Raw genomic sequence first — 22,446 nt, forward strand, 5'->3', positions numbered from 1 at the left:
TGACTTAGCCAGGAGGCCCAAACTCACTCAGTCTGGGGGACAGAACCTTTCCTTAAGGGATGGCCACACCTGAGCTACCTTGATGTCACCTTTCCCTGGCCAGCTAGCTAAGCTACGGCAGGTAAGCCAAGCTCTTGGCTTATTTCTAGAAACCAGACTAGCCTGGTGCAGCGGCAGTGGATTCCTTCTCAGCGGCACACAAACGTTGCCTCTGTGGCTCCTCCAACAGGCACAGACTGAGCCCTCTCTTTGAGGGCCTTGTCCTCCTTCCATCCCACACCTCCCGTCTGAGCCACCGTCACCTCGCCGTAGTGCCCTCGGTGGACAGAAGGAACCCTTAACCTCTTGGTCTCCAGGCCTCTTAATCTACCCAGGTACAAAAATCTACTTTGTGCAATACTCGGAACCACGTGAGAAAATAGAGCCAGCTCAGCCTGCGCCCTCTGCTGGACATTATGAGAAATACTTCCTACTGTGAGCAGCCTTTTTACTGAACACCATGGATCCCAGGGATCCGGCAAGAGGGGACAGGACAGCTGTAAACATGCCCCCTCCTCTGTCCAGGGCTGCCTGAAATCGGGTAGACATGAGGAACAGTCCTCCACCATCCATTGACAACGGGAGTAGCAGCTTCAGGCGTGACAGAGATCTACTGTGATGAGCACCCCAAGTCTGGAGCTGTGTAGTGTCAGGCCACCCTGGCGCAAGCCTCAGAAAGGTCCAGATTACAAGGGTGTAGGGCAGGAGCCTCCTCGAGGGCTCTGGTGGTGGTCCTCAGTCAGAAGTCAGGCTCACAGCGGTGAGGTGCGGAGCCGAGGCTAAGTCTGTGCGGGTCCTGGAGAGGTACAGCCTACTAGATGAAAGTGGAGTCCAGAGGCCCTGCATCCTGCTGGCTGAGAGCTCGGGCCTCAAACAGTTGCTTGATGAGTGCAGACTTCTCTCGCTCCAGCTGAGTGATGCGCTGGCTCTTATCAGTCACCTCCTGGGCAGGCGACCAGGTGGTCAGGGCTTGCTGGGCCCCCAGCCCCCAGCCCCAGAGCCGGTGCCATCTCCCCACACCTCACCTGAGTGAGAAGCCGGTTCTGTTCTTTGAGCATGAGGATGGTCTGCTGCTGCCAGACTGGTGTTGAGGGTGAGGTGGGGCCCAGGGGCCCCAAAGAAGGCGAAGGCAGAGCCTGTGGGAGTGTACAATCAGGCTGGCCTCTCCTGGCACAGCATCCAGACCAAGGCCAAGGGGTGCCAGGCAAGCTTCGGAGCACTCACTCTGCCGGAACAGGCCGCAGTCAACAGCTCCCCCAGGCACCGGGCCACCTCCTGAACTTTGGGCAGCAACTTCCCCAGTGGGCGGGGGCTCCCTTCAGCCCCAAAGTCCTGGAAGAGAAGTGGGGAGCACCAGGCCCGTGAGGACATTCCTGTACCTGGCACTCCCGTTCCCCTGACAGGGACGGCCCAGCACTCACGGCTGCAGCTCTGCTCTGGCTCAGGCGGCGCTGCCGTTCCTGCACGCGCTGCAGCTGCTGCTGGTACCATTCCCGGCCCCGAGCCATCATCTCCAGGCCCTGAAGCAGCACTTCCTGTTCCTGGTCCAACTCCTTCAGCTGCTTCAACTACAACACACGTGTGCACAACCGAATGTACTCGTGCCGGCGGGCGGATCGGCACCGCGCGCGCATGCGCACACCGGTGTGCTCCCGGAGCCACAGGTGTGGAAACCGAGGCCTGTACATGGGCAGACCGGCACACAGATCACGTCAGCACACGTGCTGTCTGCAAATGCACACGTGGAAGCGCCAGCGTATGCAGGGAAGGGTCAAACTGATGCCCTGGAGGATGCAGCTCGGTTCCTCCTCTACCGAGGATGGTGGTGGTGGTGGCGACTGGTCTCTCTCAGCCCCTCTACTGGCACCTCCCCAGGGCAACAGAGTGACAACCAGACTGAGCACCCCTGCTTAAAGTGACTGTGCTATGTGTGCACTAAGCTGCCCTGCATGAGGTGGGCAGGCCAGGGTCTGAGGCTCGGTCACTAGGCATCTCTAAGGAACCTCTTCCCCTCTGTCTGTCTGTCTTTGTCTGTCCTTCCCTCTAGTAGATTCAAGCCCAGGAAAAGAGTGTGTGTGTGGGGGGGGGCATTGAGAGCTGACTGATTCTCCTCCTACAGGGATTCCCCCAAGTAACCAGGTTCATGGCTTCTCCCAGGTTTCCAGCCTTCTGGACAACAGAGAGAGTCCCTCAGAGTCCTGGCCCCTCTCACCAGGCCACAGTCCACACCGTTGGTGATGGTATGCCTCCGACGTTCGCCTCGGGCCCGCGGAACCTGCCGGGCTTCTCCTGTGCCTGGGTCCAGGGTCTTGCAGGCTGGGGCACCTGTAGCAGACAGTCAGGGTCGTCGCTTAATTCTGGCCCTGCCTAGTGTGCTCCTAATCTCACACAGCTCCAAAGCCCTTCCAGGACCTTCCCCAGGGACCAGGCTTGTACTGGGAACCTCTGTTGGCACTGAGCCCTGCGTATACTTTATACTTTGTGCTTGGCTAGGGGAGACTGGTCTCCCCTTGTCTGCCCTGGCTCCCTCACTTGCCTTAAGGAAGGTGGTGAACTCCTTGACTGGGCTGGGGAGAAGGGCAGGAAGCACAAACACAACTTTTTTTTTTTCCTGAGCCCTCACCCCAGTGCCTGAAAAAATATAGGCTACTTCTCAAGACTATCAAAGGGTGAGCCGGGCGAGGTGGCGCACCCCTTTAATGCCAGCACTCAGGAGGCAGCTGTGAGTTCGAGGCCAGCCTGGTCTACAAAGAGAGTCCAGGACAGCCAAGGCTACACAGAGAGACCTTGTCTCAAAAAAAAAAAAAAAAAAGAGTATCAGAAGGCGATGGGTAAGAGATGAGATAAACAGGCCCTGTAATCCCAGCACACAGAAGGCAGAAGCATGCAGATCTCTGTGAGTTCAAGGACAGCCTAGTTTACAGAGTGAGTTGAAGCACACAGAGAGACTATCTCAACAAACCAAAACAAAGGAGCTGGGTGTGGTGGCGCACACCTGTAACCTCAGCACTTCTGGGAGGCAGAGGCTGGCGCATCGCTGGGAGTTCGAGGCCAACCTGGTCTACCAACAGCCACGGCTACACAGAGAAACCCTGTCTCAAAAAAACAAGCAAGAAGAAGAAGAGGAGGAGGAAGAAGAAGAGGAAGAGGAAGAAGAAGAAACCAAAACTAACAAACCAAAGGGGAAGACAGGCAGAACCCCTGGCTCTCCCATGCCTTTCCCAGCTGCATGGGGCCTTGTGGAACAGCACCTGGTGGCGGGGGAAGCTAACTCTCCATTAGCAATGGAGACCTAATTCTCCCAAGGGAGCACAGTATAAAGCAAGCTGTGCAGAGAAGTGCAGAGGCAGTGCACATATTTGCCAAAGATTCCGGGGAGCATCATCTGGAGGGCTCCCCACCCACCCAAGGTAGAGGAGGGCACCTTCCCTCTGGCTTCCAACACTATCCCGGGCGTCAGGGTCAAGCCCGAAGCTAAGCCATAGAAATGAGCGACAGATATAGTAACTGTGCTCGGATGTGTATGACAGAGACTCTAGTTCTGAGCGGTCCCGAGTTTGCGGACCAGCCTGCTGTGCTCAGTGACAACGGGAGGTACACAAGGTATACCTCCCGCTCACCCCCCCAGAAGGTGAGGCCAGCGCAGGCACTGGAACCCGGGACACCCGGACCTGACTTGCACAGAAAGGAGGCATAAACCGTGGGATTGGGAATGTGAGGCCATATTTGTGTTGGGAGGACTTTCCCAGAGAACTGAAGTGACTCTGTGCTCTTCCAAAGCAAGCCCTGTCAGGTAGACCATAATCCTTTTCTGGAACTTGGCTCACCTATAAAGGAGTTACAGCCAGAGCCTGGTGTTAGGCTTACAGAGCGAGCAGTGGGCTAAATATTGCCCAGTCACAGGCCCTGAGCACATGGCCTTCCGGGGAGTAACTGAGCCAGGGCTGCACGAGGTAGAACAGGTCTGTGTCACAGGCAACCCCTGAGCCTGTCCCTTGTCCACAGTCCCATCCCAGGCCTGACTTCAAACACACAGCCATTGAGATGCCCAGCTATGCCCAGTGTGTGTGTGTGTGTGTGTGTGTGTGTGTGTGTGTGTGTGAACTCAGAAGGGAGAGAACGCTACGTGTTGCCAAATGAGGCGGTAGAAGATGGTTGAGGTAGGGGAGGTCTGGCCAGCCTGGCAGGGCAGGGCACAGGATGAACGGGCTGCCGGGCTGGAAAAGGGGCTGGGGCTCCTCTGAGGCATAATGCGTGTCCTGTTCTCAAGGCAGATGGGGGTGAGGGGGGGGTGGCTCTTCAACAATCTCCTGTCCCTGCCAACTAAACCGGAAGGAGGGGCAGGAGCCTGCTGGATTCCCCAGAGACTGTGGTCTGTGTCTGGCGGGGCATCTGCAGCGCCACAGCGCCACAGCGCCGCAGGTGCTTGTAGAACACACCTCCCCCTCAACACACACACACACACACACACACACACACACACACACACACACACACACACACCCAACCTTCTTCAGCAAATTGTGCTAGGTGCTCCTCGGCCTGGGTGGAGAAGTAAGCCGGGTTGTCTCTGCAGGGTGTCACACTGAGAAGGACCTTCAGGACAGGTTGGAGGATGCACGCTTTTAGGAAGAAGCTTGTACCCAAGCAGCCACACAGAAATGAGGGTGAAGGCCAGGACGTCCCCAGGCCTAGGGCAGGGCCACATGCCTTGTCTCAGGGCCTAGCTTAGGCTTGAGACACAGTGGGCGTCTCCTGGGTGATCAGAGTTCTGCCTTTGGCCTTGGTATCAGGCCTCTCTGCCCATAGCTCACACAGGTACAGGCCGGGTGTGTACCTTACTCCATCCAGGTGGCCCCGATCTTGCTTTCAGCTCTGGGGCCAGCCCACAGTCATCCCCTTCTCCATCCTCTGAGGAGACTCTGCCTGTCTCCAGTTTCCTGCACAGGAATTATGAGGTTGGGACTGGGGAGCCGCCCAGACTCACCCGAATCTGCGCTGGGGCTCCGCTCCAGCGCCTTGCTCAGGGGCCGCTCGGGCTCTGCGGGGCAGGGCGCCGTCTCCGCCGGGGCGCACAATAATAGCTCAGGGTTCCGGGAGGTGCCACTGGGGCCAGCAGGAGCAGGGCGCGCACTCGAGGGTAGCGGCTTCCTCTCCAGGACAGTCCGCGGCTCGTCGGCCGGTGCGAACATCAGGCGCTGCTGCAGCGAGGACTGGTCCCCAGGTCGGGCCGGGACGCGTGCCTGCTCCCGTGGGCCGCCGTCGGCGTTCAGCAGCGAGGTGCGCAAACCCGCCACGAAGCGCTCGAAAGTCAGGTAGCCATTGGCCGGGGCCACCTGGCGCAGGCCCTCGAGCACGCCGCACGGCAGCTCGCGCGCGTCTGCACCCTGCCAGCGGGACTCGATCTCGCGCAGGTGCACGTAGCCGCGCTGCCGGTCGTCCAGGATGTCGAAGAGGGTGCGCAAGCTCTGGAGAAAGGCTCGCGGGAGACCCTCGGTGCTGGGCGCAGCGTGCGGCAGGCGGCCACGCTCGCCCATCGCTGCCACAGCCATGGGCGCCCAGTTTCCACCCGGGTCGGTCCCTACAAGACCAGAAGGCGGGACCTGCAAGGGGGCGCCTGCGGCCCCCAGCGACAATAGCTGCTGTTTTTTGAATGGAGCTCGGTTAGCCGCCTCATCAGCTTTCATTAACATTCACGGCGGCTATTGGTCGAAACCGGCCCATCTGCTCCGGGATTGGCTCGGCAGCCACCAGTGCCAGTTTGATTTTTCCTACGGGTAGGCGCGGGCGCCTACACCACCCGGCCTGGAAATGGGTCCCGGGAGACTTGAGGAGACACGGGTAGAACCGGACAGAGTTCTTACCTCTGCTCCCCCATGATCCCTCTCCGTCCCCCCTCTCCCCTGCTCCCCCCCTCGCATCCACGCCCACCATCCCTCCTGCCTCGGTCGAGTCTTTTCTCTGGCCTTCTGCGCTCCGCCTTGCCAGCCCATCCTCTGAGGGGCGGAGCGTGGGGCCCTTCGCCCAACTTGTAGCCAGGTAGCCTCCCAAGTAAGGACGACGGTCCAGCCCCTCCCGCTGCCTTCGGTCCTTTTCACTGAGGGTCCCTGGCCCCAGGCGCCAACTGATGCTGGGGGCTCCCTTCTCTTGTATTAAGAACGCCCCAAGAGGATTACAGGCTCCAGACGGTTGGGCACTCTCCTTCACTGAGGCCTCTGTCCCTACACCTTTGGTCCTTTGGGACAGTCTGCCTCGGCCTGCCAACTATAGGACAAAGCCAAGTTGTCTCGTGTCCCCAGATGCCCATCCGGTGCCCAGCTCCCTTGGTGCTCTGGTCCTGGTCCCCTGCTCTGGCTCTTTTATGTCTCCTCTAGCCTTTATCCTGGTCCTCACAGCCCTGGCTTAGCTTTGCAGGGGATGGGGGGTGGGGGGGGGCCCCAGTAAGCCCTTCTATCTTGGATTCTAGGCCTTAGCCTGCATTTCTGACCCAGCCCATCTCAGGGCTGGCCAGGAGCGCCCCCTAGAGGCCAGGGAGGTCCTTAGTGTGCCTTGTCCCCGCCCTGCCATCTCATCTGCCTGTCCCCCTATCCTATACCTGGTTAGCTCCCCAAACTTCCGAATGTCACTGAAACAGAAATGTAGCCACTGAGAAACGGCCCGCATGTTAACTGCTGCCTCTCCTTTCTAAACACACTGGGACACTCTTCAACAGCGATGTCTCAGGACCTCTCCCGGGCATCTGGGCAGGCCTCTAGTAATAGGGCATGCATCTCAAGCTGTGGGGGCAACTCCCCTGCCCAACTCCCCTGGCTCCACAGGTCTACTGGCTGCTCACTCATTTGTCTGTCTTAAGACAGGGTCTCACTACGCAGCCTTAGCTGGCCTGGAATTTGCGCAGATCTCCTGCGTGCTGGGATTAACGGTGTGCACCACCACACCCATCCCACTCCAAGTGGTGGTTCATTCACGGTAAAATAGATATTTTGGTCGATCCCAGAGTTACTCCATGGCGCTTAGCTACCCCTTCTATGGGCAGACCTGGTCCAAGACCCTCTGTCGTTTCATATTTCCTCACCTCATGTCTTGCCTAGTCCTTAGCTACGTGAAGAGAACAGTCCTCTGTAGTGGTTGAGTGCCATGGACCGTTCAGACTTTGCCCAGGCACCTGCTTCCTCTGCCCCCAAAACTCTACTTAGATGTTTTTAACTCACATGCCAGGCTGTGGTGACTGCTTCCCCATGAATTACTATGAAGTTTGGGAATAAGGCAGAGCCACTCCGAGGCCTAGCACTGGCCTGACCACCTCAGCGCATAGTGAGCACACAGGAAGCTTTATTTGGTGGGGATGTTATTGTTGGAGTCGGTCTGGTGTATTTTGATGCTAATTAATAAAAGGCCATCACACCTGGGCAGGGCAAATGGGATAGGTGTGGCTAAGGTTCCCGGGCATGGAGAGACAGAGAGACTCTTGGGAGGAAGAGAGACCGGAAAGAGGAGAAGAAGGCCGCCATGGGTTAGGTGGAGGAGAAGCACATGGCTGGCGTGGATGGAGACTTGGCCCAGATGAAGAACATTAGCAAATATTTGGGATTATGGATGGGAGGTAGCTTGATAGAAATTATTAGAAGCAGATGGCATAGGTACCTGCCCCACTATGGGAAGGTAGTTTAGAAGAGTAATATCTGCCCTGCCCCAGGTTAACTGAGGCTATTTTAAAATATAACAGGTGTCTGTGTCTTGATTGATTGCTAGCAGGTTATACTGCAGTAATAATAATTATAGGCCTGATGATAAACAGTATTAGATGTACTGGTAAATTAATAACAACACGTTATCATTAAAAATAAATAGAGACACAGCAGTTTTGATATGGAGAGATTTATTGTAGAAGCATGAGGAAAGAAAGAAGGGGGAGGGGCACCTCAGGGGGACGGACAGACAGACAGACAGACAGACAGACAGACAGACAGAGTGCAGGAGCGAGAGAGAGAGAGGAGAGGTGGTCCTTTTTATATGTGGTGCACTTCTGGCTGCCCTAAGTGATGACATCAGATGTTGCTGAGCAACCTAGAGACAGATGCTAACAGAGGGGACAGTGCAATTGCCATACTGCAGTGGGGTGCCAGATGAGGCCTTGGGGGTTCTTGGGACAAAGGCATAGGTACAGGAGTAGCCACCAGCATAAAGCGAAACCGGTGCTGCCCCCCAGTACAGCAAGATTAACAAAACTCAGGCCAGGGACCCTGGTGAACCTGAATCTACTTGTGGTGTTGGGGAGATGGAGTCCATGAGGCCCAGCATCTCCTGGGTAGCAGCTAGTAGTTGCTAGGGAGGGAGTCATGCTCCTTGGCAATGACGCCGCTAGCAAACTGCCTTCGCTCACGTAAAGAACCTCCAACTGATGTTCAAGCTGACGGTTCTGATTAACAGCGGCAGGACAAACACATAACACACAATAACGTGGAGGTATGAGGGGGCCCTGGCGGGAGGAGGAAGGGGTTTGGTAGGAGGGAGAAGGAAGTAAAAGAAGATAATAATAAGGGAAATATGATCAAAGAACATTATATACATACATATATGAAATGAAAGCATTAATCTAAAAAACAAATGAAGAAGAAAGAAAGGAAAAGGACACCAGAGCCCCTGTATGTCCAGAGCCCAGGAGGAGCAGCAGAAGCTGGGCCTGCATGTGTAGGCTCCCCTACGACTGACTACTGGAAAAAGATGCTGAGGAGCGCGGGCGGACTCAGTGCTTGGCTCTGGGTGCAGGACGAAGGTGGGCGACCCCTTCCTCCTTCCATTTTTCTCAGCCTGGCCTGACATCTTCTGGCCCTGTGGCTTTCAGTTTTGCTGCCACCCCAGGGAACTCCCCGAATTCAAACCAGGTGTGGTCATTCTCACTGTAGCACCCCCAGTCCTTAAAGCGTGCAGCAGTACAGACAGCTGTGAGGTTGACAAGACTCCAGGGCTTCTCGATGTAGCTGGCACTGGTGTGGAGAGGGGTCAGCCGTGCTGCCTAGGCCCAGAATTCCCTAGGTTTTCCCAGTCTCCACTCTGGCCTTAGTCCTTGGCTCTCAACCTTGACCACCACCACCACAAAAAAGACAAAGAGGAAAAGGTCCCCTGTAGTGAGAACGTTGGCTTCTTTAAAAAACAGAGAAATAAGCCGGGCGTGGCGGCGCATGCCTTTAATCCCAGCACTCGGGAGGCAGAGGTAGGCGGATTGCTGTGAGTTCGAGGCCAGCCTGGTCTACAAAGTGAGTCCAGGATGGCCAAGGCTACACAGAGAGACCCTGTTTCGAAAAAACAAAAAAACAAAACAAAACAAAAAACAAAAAACAAAAAAAAAACCAGATAAATAATTCTGGAGGCAGAGGCAGGCAGAGCTCTGTGAATTCGAGGCCAGCCTGGTCTGCAAAGTGAGTCTAGGACAGCCAGGGCTCTGTTTCATAGAGGAACTCTCTTTCTCTCAAAAAACAAACAAAAAACAAAAAGAACAACAAAAAAAAGGAAAAAGAAAAAGAAAAAAGCAGAAATAAGAAAGTGTTTTTGTTTTAACTCCAGATGTGGAATATGGGGCTGCTTTGGATTGTCCGTAGCAGCTGACTATGATTTGCCTCGTGCTCTAGCAGGGAGCTGACTTTGCCAGTCGCAGGTAGTTTCTTCAAGAGTGTGGCATTTGGGATTCTGGGAATTTCTCAGGGGTTATTAAATGCTAGAGCCCTGAGAGAGATTGGTCATGGTTAGCTATCCTGATGTCGAAGATCATACTTGTCCCAAGGAACGTGACGTCCCTAATTAGCACGAAGTTGTCTAAAGATAATGTCTATCCCTTTCAGACCTCTGACTTTATTCAGTGATCTCTTTTCTTTCCAATATCAAAACCTACTAAAACCTGTTGAAGGATGGTCAGATGTATCTTGATGCTAATTAATAAAAAGCCTTCACACCTGGCCAGGGCAAATGCTTGGCTAAGGTTCCCGGGCTTTGAGAGAGACAGAGAGACTCTTGGGAAGGAGAAGAAGAGAGACCGAAGGAGAAGAGAGGAGAAGAAGGCCGCCATGGGTTAGCTGGAGGAGAAGCACATGGCAGGTGTGGAAGGAGATTTGGCCCAGATGAAGAACATTACATTAGCAAGTATATGGGATTATGGATGGGAGGTTTCTAATAATAGACATTATTAGAAACATGTTGGGGACAATAGGCCATATGACCAATGTTCAGTCATCTTGTCCAAGTCTGCACCTTTAAGTCTCTGTGTTTTGCCGGGCGTGGTGGCGCACGCCTTTAATCCCAGCACTCGGGAGGCAGAAGCAGGCGGATCACTGTGAGTTCGAGGCCAGCCTGGTCTACAAAGGGAGTCCAGGACAGCCAAGGCTACACAGAGAAACCCTGTCTCGAAAAACCAAAAAAAAAAAAAAAAAAAAAAAAAAAAAAAGTCTCTGTGTTTCCCAGAGCTTACCTTTCACCAGAAACTAGCTGACCCTGTTGTGAGTCAGCAGCTAAAGACAGATAGGGATGGAGCGGCCCTGTTGTGAGTCAACAGTTAGACTAAAGCCAGATGAAGACAAAGCAAGATACTCTGTGTGGCAGGACATTATGACCCTGCCTGGAATTCCCTATGTTTTGAGAAAAACCCGCAACTGCATTGCTATACCAATATGCTTCCCTGCCTTCTGAATTATAAAAGCTGCTGCCTGACTAATAAAGTTCGAGAGTTTGATCAATCAGACTTGCTCTCCTTCCTTGTGTCTCGCATTCTCAACAGGTGACCTCCCTCCCGAGTTTTAGTCGAACCCTGAAGGTCGGGACAGAAACGGATGGCATGGGATTAGGGCAGGGATCCCATACCTGCCCCACTATGGGAAGTAGTTTAGCGGGTTAATGTCTGCCCTGCCCCAGGTTAATTAAGGCTATTTTAAAATATAACAGGTGTGTGTGTCTTGATGGATTGCTAGTGGGTTACACTGACATAATAATAAGTACAGGCCTGATAATAAACATTAATAGGCCCTACTGATAAATTCAACAGCAACAAAAACCTCTTATCTGATCTAGGAGGTGAAAGGATGGACGAATAAAGATGTAGAAGAGTGGAAGAAAGGAGACCCACAAAGTAGCAAAAGACCAGCCACACTCTACACACACACACACACACACACACACACACACTCATCCCACCCTTCTACACACACACACACACACACACACACACACATACATACACACCCATCCCACTGTTCTACACACACACACACACACACATACATACATACACACCCATCCCACTGTTCTACACACACACACACACACACACACACACATACATACACACCCATCCCACTGTTCTACACACACACACACACACACACACACATACATATACACCCATCCCACTGTTCTACACACACACACACACACATACATACACACCCATCCCACTGTTCTACACACACACACACACACACATACACACCCATCCCACCGTTCTACACACACACACACACACACATACACACCCATCCCACTGTTCTACACACACACACACACACACACACATACATACACACCCATCCCACTGTTCTACACACACACACACACACATACACACACACACCCATCCCACCGTTCTACACACACACACACACACACACACACACCCTCCTCCCAAGCAGGTGGTACAGAGGGTCAGATCCAGCAGAACTTGCAGACTTCGCTATCTGTACCCTGGCCTGCCTAGGGTGACGCAGTCTTCTGGTCCTGGAAATGCTTTCAGCTACACAGACCTTCCTTTCCCACCTTTGACCTTGATACCCACACACACCTTGAGGCAGAACTTAGGGGCCCACCCTGACCTAGAGAGCCCTTAGAGCATGCCTGACCCTCTCCCAAGAGGTGCATGCCGAGCCCCAAAGGTGATGATGGCTGCCATGGACTCTGCCCTGGGGTGTGGATCCCGCACTGCTCACCTGACCCCAGTCTGTCTGCTGCCCTCCCCTTCCACATGGGAGTCATATCAGGGTGGACTGCTTGCTCATTCATTCATCCGGCATTCCCTGAACATTTTGCTGACCCAGTCATGGTGGTGCTTGGCTTGGGGTAGGCAAACATCATGGAAGGTGACAGAGGGAGAGCAGCGAACCAACTAGCATCCTGCCTCCTGAGTTTACTCCTCACGGAGATGCCAGCCAGAAGGGAATGTAAGAAAGCGCCGTGACTGGAGAGGGGTGTTTGAATGGAGAAAAGGCGCTCACCAAAAAGGCTCTTGAGGCAAAGCTAAGCTGTGATTGTAGACAAAAGTCTTCTCTGGTCCAAGAGAATTTGTGGCCTCCACTGTACCAGCCCAGAATTTCCATTTGAGGTGTGTGTGTGCAGGGAACATTAGCACAAGTTACTGAGCCAGTGTAGACCTGATAAAGATACTACTTTGTATTTTGGATCCTAAAACACCATTTGGATTCCGCCCCCCCCCATCGGATTTCTTTATCTTGTTTTCTGTGATTGCTAGCAGGTTAAAAAATACTGTTGTGAGCTGGAGAGATGGCTCAGAGGATAAGAGCACTGACTGCTCTTCCAGAGGTCCTGAGTTCAATTCCCAGCAACCACATGGTAGCTCACAGCCATCTATAATGTGATCTGGCGCCCTCTTCTGGCCTGAGGTGTACATGCAGGCACAGCACTGTATACATAATAATAAATAAATAAATCTTTAAAAATACTGTCAAGTAATAATAATTATAGGCCTGATAATAAACAGTATTAGGCCGTACTGGTAAGTTAACAAGTGGTGCCCAACATGGGACAATTATTAGGCAATACTGATCATTAAACAACAACAAATTGGCAAAGAAGAGAGTTCTGAGGAGAAGAAAGGCTGTAGGTTCCAGCGATGGATGGTGTGGTTTCTTTTGTCAGGGAGATCTGTCAGATCTGCTAGATTTCCAGAGAATTATGCCACGGGATTCACCCCACAGGACTGATATCAAGAAGGTTTCATTCTTGTTCCCTTTAATCTCCTTTTCCTCCTGTTTAGGGTAGTTGGGTTGTAAGGAAGGTGCATTCATGGAACACATTCATAATAAAGTTTAATTCTTTATTTTAAAATAAAGTTTAATTGTTAAGGAACCAGAGCCAACATAAGCCACGCAGTGGTGGCACACCTTTAAGCCCAACACTTGAGAGGCAGAGGCTGGCAGATCTCTGAGTTTGGGACCAGCCTGATCTACAAGGTGAGTTCCAGGACAGTCAGAGCTACATAGAAAAATCCTGTCTTGAAAAGACAAAACAACACACACACACACACACACACACACACACACACACACACACACACACAAGAAGCTTTATGGAAAAGCAAATTAAAGTAGGAAGGGGCTGTGGTGTGGGTTTGGAAAATCCGTGATTCATGTTCTTTTTTTCTTTTTCTTTTTTTTTTTTTTTTTTTTTTTTTTTGAGACAGAGTCACTTTGTAGACCAGGCTGGCCTTGAACTCACGGTGATCTGCTTCCCTCTGCCTCCCAAGAGCTGGGATTACAGGCATGTGCCACCAAGCCCGGCAAAATCCATGTTCTTCAAGGTGGGTGAGGGGAGGCTTGGGTGTGGCCTCCTCCCAGTGCCACCACCAGTGGTGCCTCAAGCAGGTTCCTCTTAGACTGAGACTTTTTGTTTTTCTTTTTGTTTTTGTTTTTTAAGATTTATTTATTATGTACAGTGCTCTGCCTGCATGTATGCCTTCAGGCCAGAAGAGGGCACCAGATCTCATTATAGGTGGTTGAGAGCCTCCATGTCGTTGCTAGGAATTGAATCCGGGACTTTTGGAAAAGCAGGCAGAACTCTTAACCTCTGAGCCATCTCTCCAGGAGATGTTCCCAGGCTACTGTCTGGGTTACTGAGGGTGATTGATCATGGAAGAAAGAGAGAGAGAGACACTGCAGGGTGAACTTCATGCTTCTCAGCCTCAGGGAAAGGCCAGCAGCTTCCCAGAGCACTTTTCCAGAAGTAATTTTCCCCACTAGCACAAAAGGGACTTTTAGCAAGTCAATATCCGATATCAAAACCTACTAAAACCTCTTATCTGAGGTAGGGGTTGTCTGCAGGAACCATCACCGAAGCAATTCTCAGCCATACAAGGCTTCCTGGTTTGCCAGGTATGTTTCCTGACTAAGTTACGCAAAGGCTCTGAGAATCTTGAGATGGCTCAGTGGTTAAGAGCACCGTCTGCTCTTTCAGAGGTCCTGAGTTCAACTCCCAGCACCCACATGGTGGCTCACAACCATCTAATCTGGGATCCGATGCCCTCTTTCGGCATGCAGGTGTACATGCAGATAGAGCACTCATCTATATAAAATAAATAAATCAATACTTTAAAAAACAAAGCAAAAACCTCAGCTAACAATCGCTGTTTACAAAAAGACTACTTCAAAGCCCAGGTGCCATCACTCCGGGATTCTTGTCAGATAGATTCAATGCTATAATTCGGCTACGGGGCAGCCTCCGGTGGACAGGCAGGAAGGTTAGTTAGATCTGGTCAGCCCAAGAAAACACACAGTCTGAGTACCTCCTCAGGGCAAGGACAAAGTAGCTCCGCCCACACATGGGGGGGTTTGATGAGTGATAGAATTAATTAGGAGAGAAACACTTAGGCCTTGGGGACTAGGAGGAGAGCGAGGTCTTGAGTTTGAGGGCAGAGGAGGAGAGGACCTGGCTCTTGTGAGAAACCTGGAGAGGAGTTATACTGGGAGGCCAGATCCCATGATTCAGGTCCGGAAAACGGGCAGGGGACTGTATTAAAAGGAATTGAAGAAGGGCGGAGCCAAAGAGGGCGGACTTGTTGCTCAAGCGGGGAAGGGGGCGGGGTCCCTGGTGGAGGTGCCGCCCCCCAGCCCTTCCCCTCGGCGCCGCCTGCCTGGTCTCGTGACGTTGGTCATAAGGTCACGAGCACCCGCTGAGCCTGCAGCCGTGGATGCAGCATGGCTTCGGAGAGGGATGTGCGCGCACGGCTGCAGCGCGCGGGCCAGGATCACCTCCTGCGCTTCTGGGCCGACCTGGCACCGGAGCCTCGGGCCGCGCTGCTGGCGGAGCTCGCCTCTTTGGAGCCCGACGCGCTGCGCGAGCACTGCCAGCGCGCTTCGGCCGCCTGTGCGCGAGCCCCGGGACCTCTGCCGGACCTGGCGGCGCGCCTGCAGCCCCTGCCCCCAGAACGCGTGGGCAGCGCGGTCCGCTGCGACCGAGAGACACGCCAGCGGTGGGAAGAGGAAGGTAGGCAGCCCCGGGCTAGGCGGGAGGTTGGACAGGCGCTGCCCATCGCGGCCGGAAAAAGTTAGTGCCCACGGGGCAAGGGGTGGAGGTGGAGCGAGTGGAGGGGGGGGGGGTGGGACAGACTCAGGAAGCACTGCGTGGAGTTATTTGCCTTGCAGCTCCTTCCTCTTCCTCCTCTTAGTAGACCCCCGAAGCCGTGCAGTAGCAGTCTTAGTGGTGGCTCTCTCTAAAGTGAAAGAGGCCTTTCCCCTCCCCTCCAGGATTCCGACAGATTGCTCTGAACAAAGTAGCTGTCCTGCTGCTGGCCGGTGGGCAGGGCACTCGCCTGGGCGTCACCTACCCCAAGGGCATGTATCAAGTAGGGCTGCCCAGCCAGAAGACCCTGTACCAACTGCAAGCAGAGCGGATCCGGCGCGTTCAACAGTTGGCTGGCCAGCGACTGGGGACCCACTGCACCGTGCCCTGGTGTGTCCTCCCTGCCAAGCTCCCAGAATGACCACCCTTGAATGACCCAGGCTTAGCCACACACCGAGACCTGAGACCCAATCTTAGCAAGGCCCTAGACCGAGCCCACTACTTGCCCTTACTGAGACCCCGAGTAGGCGTGTTCTGGCCACACCTGCCGGGCTGAGCCAGAGTCCCCTGCAGGCAGCTCACTGCTAGGACTTTCACAGGTACATCATGACCAGTGAGTTCACTCTGGGACCCACCATCAAGTTCTTCAAGGAACATGACTTCTTTCACCTGGACCCCGCTAACGTGGTGCTGTTCGAGCAACGCATGCTGCCTGCTGTGACCTTTGAGGGCAAGGCCATACTGGAACGGAAAGATAAAGTTGCCATGGCCCCAGGTATGGCCCACACTTTGGACAGGGAAGGACAGCTCTGCCCAGCAGGTCCCAGGTAAAGCGTGCTCAGGCAGGCGATGCGGCCCTGGCCCAGGCTGGAGCCTCACTTGTCACATGGTACAGTCACAAGGCTCTCGTGCGCGTTTGCTAGACAAGGCAGGAGATCAAGCCCGCGTCCCTTTCTCCTCTGCAGATGGCAACGGGGGCTTGTACTGTGCTCTGGCTGACCACCAGATCCTACAGGACATGAGGCGGCGGGGTGTGGAGTTTGTGCACGTGTACTGTGTAGACAACATACTGGTGCGGTTGGCTGACCCAGTCTTCATCGGCTTCTGCGTGCTTCAGGGAGCGGACTGTGGCGCTAAGGTGAGCGCCGAGCTTTGCTTTTACTTGGCACTTGGCTCTGCTTTTCTCCAAACCCTGTCCCTCCCAGCATTCTGAGTCTACACTCGGTGGCTGCAGGTGGTGGAGAAAGCCTACCCTGAGGAGCCAGTGGGTGTGGTGTGCCAGGTGGATGGCATCCCCCAGGTGGTAGAATACAGCGAGATCAGCCCTGAGATCGCTGGGTTACGTGGGGCTGATGGGGCCTTGCTCTACAACACGGGCAACATCTGCAACCATTTCTTCACCAGGGGCTTCCTGGATATGGTCATCAGGTATGTGGCAACAGGTGGCCATGCCACCCCAGCCTAGGCTGAATCAAAGAATGCCACAGCAGCAGGAGCTGGCCTGAGCCGGGCCACTGTTGGGAGTGGCAAGGGGTTGGGGTACTGAGAATTCCTGTGTTACAAAAGAGCCAGTTCCAAGCCAGGCATGGTGGCACACGCCTTTAATCCCAGCACTCGGGAGGCAGAGGCAGGCGGATCGATGTGAGTTCGAGGCCAGCCTGGTCTACAAAGTGAGTCCAGGACAGCCAAGACTACCACAGAGAGACCCTGTCTTGAAAAAAACAAAACAAAACAAAACAAAAAACCCAAACAAACCAAAAGAGCCAGTTCCAGCCTGAGTCACGTTCTGGGAAGCCTGTGTGAGGCGCTGGTCAAGGCTATCTTCTGTGGATTGGCCCCTCCGCCCTGTCATCAGCCTGGGCAGCACTGTGGGCCCCGAGGCTGCGTGGAGAAAGCCTGTGTCCTTGCCGGAGACGTAGCTAGGTCCCTGTGCTGGGTAGACAGAAGCGAAGGCTGGCATCGCAGGGGGCCCTGGCTGAACCTCACCCTCTCTGTCCTCTCGCTGCCAGGGAGTTCGAGCCCTTGCTGAAGCTGCACGTGGCTGTGAAGAGGGTCCCCTACGTGGACGAGGAGGGCAATCTGGTAAAGCCGCCAAGACCAAATGGGATAAAGATGGAGAAGTTTGTGTTCGATGTGTTCCCGTTCGCTAAGTTAGTGTAGAAGTCACTTGTTTCTTTTTCTTCTTCTCCCTTCTCTTCTGGTAATGGGCGTGGAGGGCCAGCAGGGACGGTGGGGGAGGGGGAGCTTGGTGACGGGGCAGGGGTGGGGGCAGCTCAGGGACTAGAGGTGACTGTTCTCAGTGGGTGTTCCTGTCCCTAAGACAGAGGGGACATTGGAGGTTCAGAGAGGACAAGTCTACCCCCTTCCAGTCCCCACGGCTGCGACGCAGTCAGTGCCCTCCGCCTCTGGACATGTGACAAGTGAGAGGTGGAGGGTGTGATGTTTCCTAGGCTCTCAGGAAAGTAAAGGTGCTCTCTGTGCCTTCGGGGCCCTCCTAGGCCACCATACTCGGGACAGGCTCCCATTCAGGGAAATCTGGCCTACCCTTTCCTGTCCAGAGCGGAGCAGCTGGCTGGGACGCAGGGCGATGAACCCATCTCCTCTCCACCAGGAACTTTGTTGCCTTTGAAGTGTGTCGTGAGGAGGAGTTCTCCCCACTGAAGAACGCTGACACAGCCAGCAGCGACAACCCCACCACCTCCAGAAGAGCCTTGTTGGCTCAGCACTACCGCTGGGCTCTGCGGGCTGGGGCCCACTTCCTGGATGTCCATGGGCTTCCTGAGCAGTCCAGGTGAGGGGCTCCGGGGTTAGCCATCCCAGGGCCCTGTTGATGGCCGCTACTGTCCCAGTTGGCTTGTGGGTGCCTGTGTTTTCAGCCAGTCATAGCCTGCTTGGTGACTATTGGCTCAGCCTCTTAAGCTCAGGTTGTGCTCAGGGAACCAGGGAGGCCGGGTCTCAAATGTCCACAAACAAGCTCTCATAAGCTTTGAAGATGAGACCTAGGCCTCGCCCTCAAGAGATGTGGGTAGGTTTGACCGGCAGTGAGAGGAAAAGGACATTTGGTGTCTGTTTCCCCTGCTGCTGTGCTGGAGCTGCAGCTGGGCCTGGCTGCCTGGGCTCTGAGCGGGGACCCTGCGTGGGATTCTGCAAGGCTGTCACCTGGCAGGTGGCCTGTATGGGTTTGAGTATGCAGAGGGGGGAGTTTGCTGTGGAGATAGGGCTGGTGTGTGGCTTCCATGCTGGGCAGGCTCTTTCTTCTTCTTCTTCTTCTTCTTCTTCTTCTTCTTCTCCTCCTCCTTCTCCTTCTCCTTCTTCTTCCTTCTTCCCTCCTCCTCCTCCTTTCCTCTTCTCCTCTTCCTCCTCCTTCTTTGTTTTGGTTTTTGGTTTTTGAAGACAGGGTTTCTCTGTGTAGCCTGGGCTGCCCTGGACTCACTTTGTAGACCAGGCTGGCCTCGAACTCACAAGAGATCTGCCTGCTTCTGCCTCCCTGAGTGCTGGGATTACAGGTGTATGCCACCCTGCCTGGCTGTTGGGCAGGCTCTTACCACTTCATGTCCTGAGGATTCTGGGTGGGGTCCCCACCCCAATTCTGTGCTCTCCTCCCATTGGCTTGACGAGCAATGGCTGACTGTTTCTCTCCCCTAGCTTGCTCCCAAATGAAGACCCTCCAGCCATCTGTGAAATATCGCCCTTGGTGTCTTACTCTGGAGAGGTAAGCGGGTGTTTTCTGTCCAGGGTTTCGTGAAGTCTGGCTCTTGTGAACCAGAAGAGGAAAATGGGAGAAGTGGGCCCCGGACAGGTCACAGCACTGATTCAGTTGGCCGATGCAGTGTGAAGACTTTGGAATTGCCGTGGACTGAGGGGTCTGGAGGCCTTTGCAAGTCTTGGGGGGAGGGTGGGGTTTGAGGTACAGGAAAGAATCAAGGCTCAAAGCCAGGCGGTGGTGGTGCACGCCTTTAATCCCAGCACTCGGGAGGCAGAGGCAGGCGGATCACTGTGAATTTGAGGCCAGCCTGATCTACAAAGTGAGTCCAAGACTACACAGAGAAACCCTGTCTCAAAAAAAAAAAGAAAAAAAAAAAGATTCAAGGCTGAGACCAAGACTTTGGGGAGTCTCCCTGAGGGAGAGACATGAGCCCTCTGCTGACCCTCCCCCTCCCTGAAGAGGGCAACACTTGAATGCCTGTTTCAGGGTGGCTGGAGGGGATTTGGGAGGACCGAGTGGACTCCTAGCCACTGTAACCCTTTGTTTATAGGGGTTGGAAATGTACCTGCGAGGCCGAAAGCTCCCGTCTCCATTCATTCTGGATGAGGAGCAGGCCAGGCTGCTGCTGCAGCCACTGGAGTGCTGACCTGCCTGCTCACAGCCTGCCAGCCCTGGGCCTGAGTAGAGATGCCGGCCTGCAGGACACCGGAGGGAGTGGGCTAGTTTACTTCACAAGGCTGGGACCTCTTGGGTCCCCCGCGGACTCTGGTTGTCTGTGGTTTTTGCTTGTTTTGTTTTGACCTTGTTGCTGCCTCTGGACAGCTCAGCCGAGAGGCAGAGGGTTGGGCGCTTGGGAAATGGAACTAGAGGAGGTTTCAGGGTAGAACGCGGGAGGTGTTGCTCATGAAGGCAGCACAGGAGACGCCTTGCCGGCCCACAGGCCAGCCCATATGCCTGCTCAGCAGACAGGGAGATATGCCTTATGGGGGTGTAGTTGAAAGACACCCCCCTCACAACCAGGGAGCAGAACCTAAATGGGACCAAAGAAGATACCCGTGGTTAACCTCTTGAAAACTCTGATCCAGCCGGGCGTGGTGGCGCACGCCGGAAATCGCAGTGCCTGAGAGGCAGAGGCAGGCGGATCAATGTGAGTTCGAGGCCAGCCAGGTCTCCAAAGCGGGTCCAGGACAGCCAAGGCTACACAGAGAAACCCTGTCTCAAAAAAGAAAACCCTGATGCGCATAGCTAAGAAGAAAGCAGTTGTCCCTTCCTTCCCTAGATACCGCCCTTCCCCCCACCTGAGTCTCCCAGTCACCCCCACAAGTGGGCCTGGCTGCTGTATATCCCCCCCCTCCCCCAGAACCAGAACCACACTGGTTGCCTTCTGGAGTGGCCGCTGGTTTTGAGTCAGGAGCACACCTCGGTCTGGTAAGTTGCTTTTCCCAGAGCTCCAGCTCTCGCAAGGAGGTGTAGCCGCCATGGGTGGTGCTTGGCTCTGCTGCCCAGCCTTAGTCTGTCTCTGACCTCAGCTCCGTTGACTCGCAGGGCAAGCGTGACAGGGCCCGTTCCCTGTAATGTAATAGTGGTTAGGAGAAGCAGCCTGTTCTACAGCCACCGGGCCCCAGATAGTATAGGTGCCTGTTTGTTCGCATTTAGCTCTCCCGGAGGAGGTGGCTGGCAAGAGTGTATTCACCGTATGGGGTGGAAACAGTGGGTCCCAGATCTGGGAAAGATGGCAGGATCAGGCCCACAGCTGCTAGTGCTAGAACCAACATGCAGAAGTCTGTGTTGGTCTTGCTGTAGACCTCAGAAGCAGATGGTATTGTCCTGGCACCTTCTCTTCCTGCTGCACAGGCAAGCCAGCGTCCCTGGGGCCGGAGAGAGCAGAGGGAGGGACATCAAAATCTTAGGATCCTCCTGAGGAAGCCGGCAGTTGGGTGGATTCTTGAAAAGAGTTTAAAAAAAAAAAAAGTCAAGGAGGTCTCCATGTCCTTCACCCGTTTCCCTGGTGAGGGTAGCTTATGTGATTATAAGAATACCAAACTGGCAGTGATATGTTAGTGTACCCCTCATTCAATCCCGCCACCACCGAGCTCCCCTTCAGGCCACCTCTCCATAGTCAATCCCTACCCCACCCCCCCACCCCCCAGCCCCATAGTGTCCTGAAGAGACTACTGGCTTTTGAAGGAATGGACTTTTTTTTCCCCCTCACAGATTGGACACTTGCAATAAATCCAGGTTGCAGGTGTTGGTAGGCAGGGTCTGTGCGTCCCAGGCTGGCCTTGGACATCTGAACCTCCTGACAAAGTGCTCTGGTTTTGTTGGTTTGTTTTTGTTTTTTGTTTTTTTCCATTTTCATGGCATAGAGGTGGAGATGGGTAGATCCAAGGGACGGGACTTTGGGGACAGAAGGCTGCCCAAGAAACCCTTCATGCTTCTCAGCTTTCCACCAGGACGTAGGACACTCCTTGGAAAGCCTCTGTCGCTGAGCTGGTGGCTCACCCACATGCACTTCCCTTTTCCATACACCCCTGTTCTTTCAGTGACCTGAGGGCGCTGCTGGGCCTGTACGCAGGGACATAGACAACCAGCAGGAGGCGCTGTGTGACCTGGAGAAGGAGACGTGAGACCAATAGGGTTTTCAAATTCTGAGAAGCCAGAGGGCAAGCAGGCTTGTCATATGGGGAGTCCTTCAGGTGTCCTGAAATGCACAGGCTGCTTGCACACTGTAAATGGCGCAGCTGGAACCTGGACATGGGGGCACACGCCCTTAATCCCAGTACTAGGGAGGCAGACACAGGAAGATCTCTTGAGTTTGAGGTCAACCTGGTCTACATAGGGAGTTCTAGGCTAGCCAGAGCTACGTAGTGAGACCCTGTCTCAACGAACAAATGCCATGTAGTTGGGCCCGGAGAAAACATAAGGCAGGTTACCCCCTACTCCATTGGTTCTGCTTTGCAGCTTTGAGCATTTATCTGGAACCACATGTAAAGCAAACCTGAGTAGTCTGGCTTACAGCACAGATCCCAAAACCATGGGGCCTTAGTAAAACATGCCTGTCACACCCCTTGCCCACAGGGGTAATGGGAATGGCCTAGCAGTGGCCTTAGGTGCCATATTCGTCTTCTGAGGAAGCAGGCTGGGCCTGTGTGGAAGACTTCAGACTGAGCCTCACAAGGACCAACGCGTTTCAAACAGTAGGAGCCTACTGTATGTCCACCTCAAGTACCCACCAAACTCAACAGCCCAGGAAGCCATCGGAGCTAAGGGCCTTGCTTCCCTCTGGCCTGTGTGGGCCTGGTCACAGCATCTCCTCCCTGTTCTTGCTTTCAGCTCTGAACCCTGAAGCCTCTTTACCCTTTCTTAGG

At 54.2% G+C, this 22,446-nt stretch overlaps 2 protein-coding genes across 3 annotated transcripts; one reads left to right on the forward strand and one right to left on the reverse strand.

Moving 5' to 3' along the window:
* Positions 1-472: 472 nt before the first annotated feature.
* On the reverse strand, positions 473-5,908 carry SAPCD2 (suppressor APC domain containing 2). Of its 2 annotated transcripts, XM_084798103.1 has the most exons (6): positions 5,027-5,904; positions 2,252-2,364; positions 1,461-1,607; positions 1,264-1,371; positions 1,065-1,175; positions 473-982 (listed from the first exon to the last, which is right to left on the reverse strand). In XM_084798103.1, exons 1-6 carry the CDS (start codon positions 5,730-5,732, stop codon positions 854-856), a joined length of 1,314 nt encoding a protein of 437 aa, XP_084654229.1. In that variant the 5' UTR covers positions 5,733-5,904; the 3' UTR covers positions 473-853. The 2 variants fall into 2 exon arrangements, with proteins under 2 accessions (XP_084654229.1, XP_084654230.1); XM_084798104.1 differs by lacking the exon at positions 1,461-1,607 and having other exon boundaries at positions 5,027-5,908.
* Positions 5,909-14,958: 9,050 nt separating this feature from the next.
* Positions 14,959-21,388, forward strand: UAP1L1 (UDP-N-acetylglucosamine pyrophosphorylase 1 like 1). Its single transcript, XM_084797364.1, has 9 exons — positions 14,959-15,297; positions 15,558-15,762; positions 15,972-16,147; positions 16,338-16,510; positions 16,607-16,800; positions 17,382-17,522; positions 17,984-18,163; positions 19,018-19,084; positions 19,629-21,388. The coding sequence occupies exons 1-9, from the start codon at positions 15,009-15,011 to the stop codon at positions 19,722-19,724; spliced, it is 1,521 nt and encodes a 506-aa protein (XP_084653490.1). The 5' UTR covers positions 14,959-15,008; the 3' UTR covers positions 19,725-21,388.
* Positions 21,389-22,446: the final 1,058 nt, after the last annotated feature.

Source organism: Acomys minous (assembly GCF_964271855.1).
Source record: "Acomys minous genome assembly, chromosome: 10".
In the NCBI taxonomy this organism is placed as follows: domain Eukaryota; kingdom Metazoa; phylum Chordata; class Mammalia; order Rodentia; family Muridae; genus Acomys; species Acomys minous.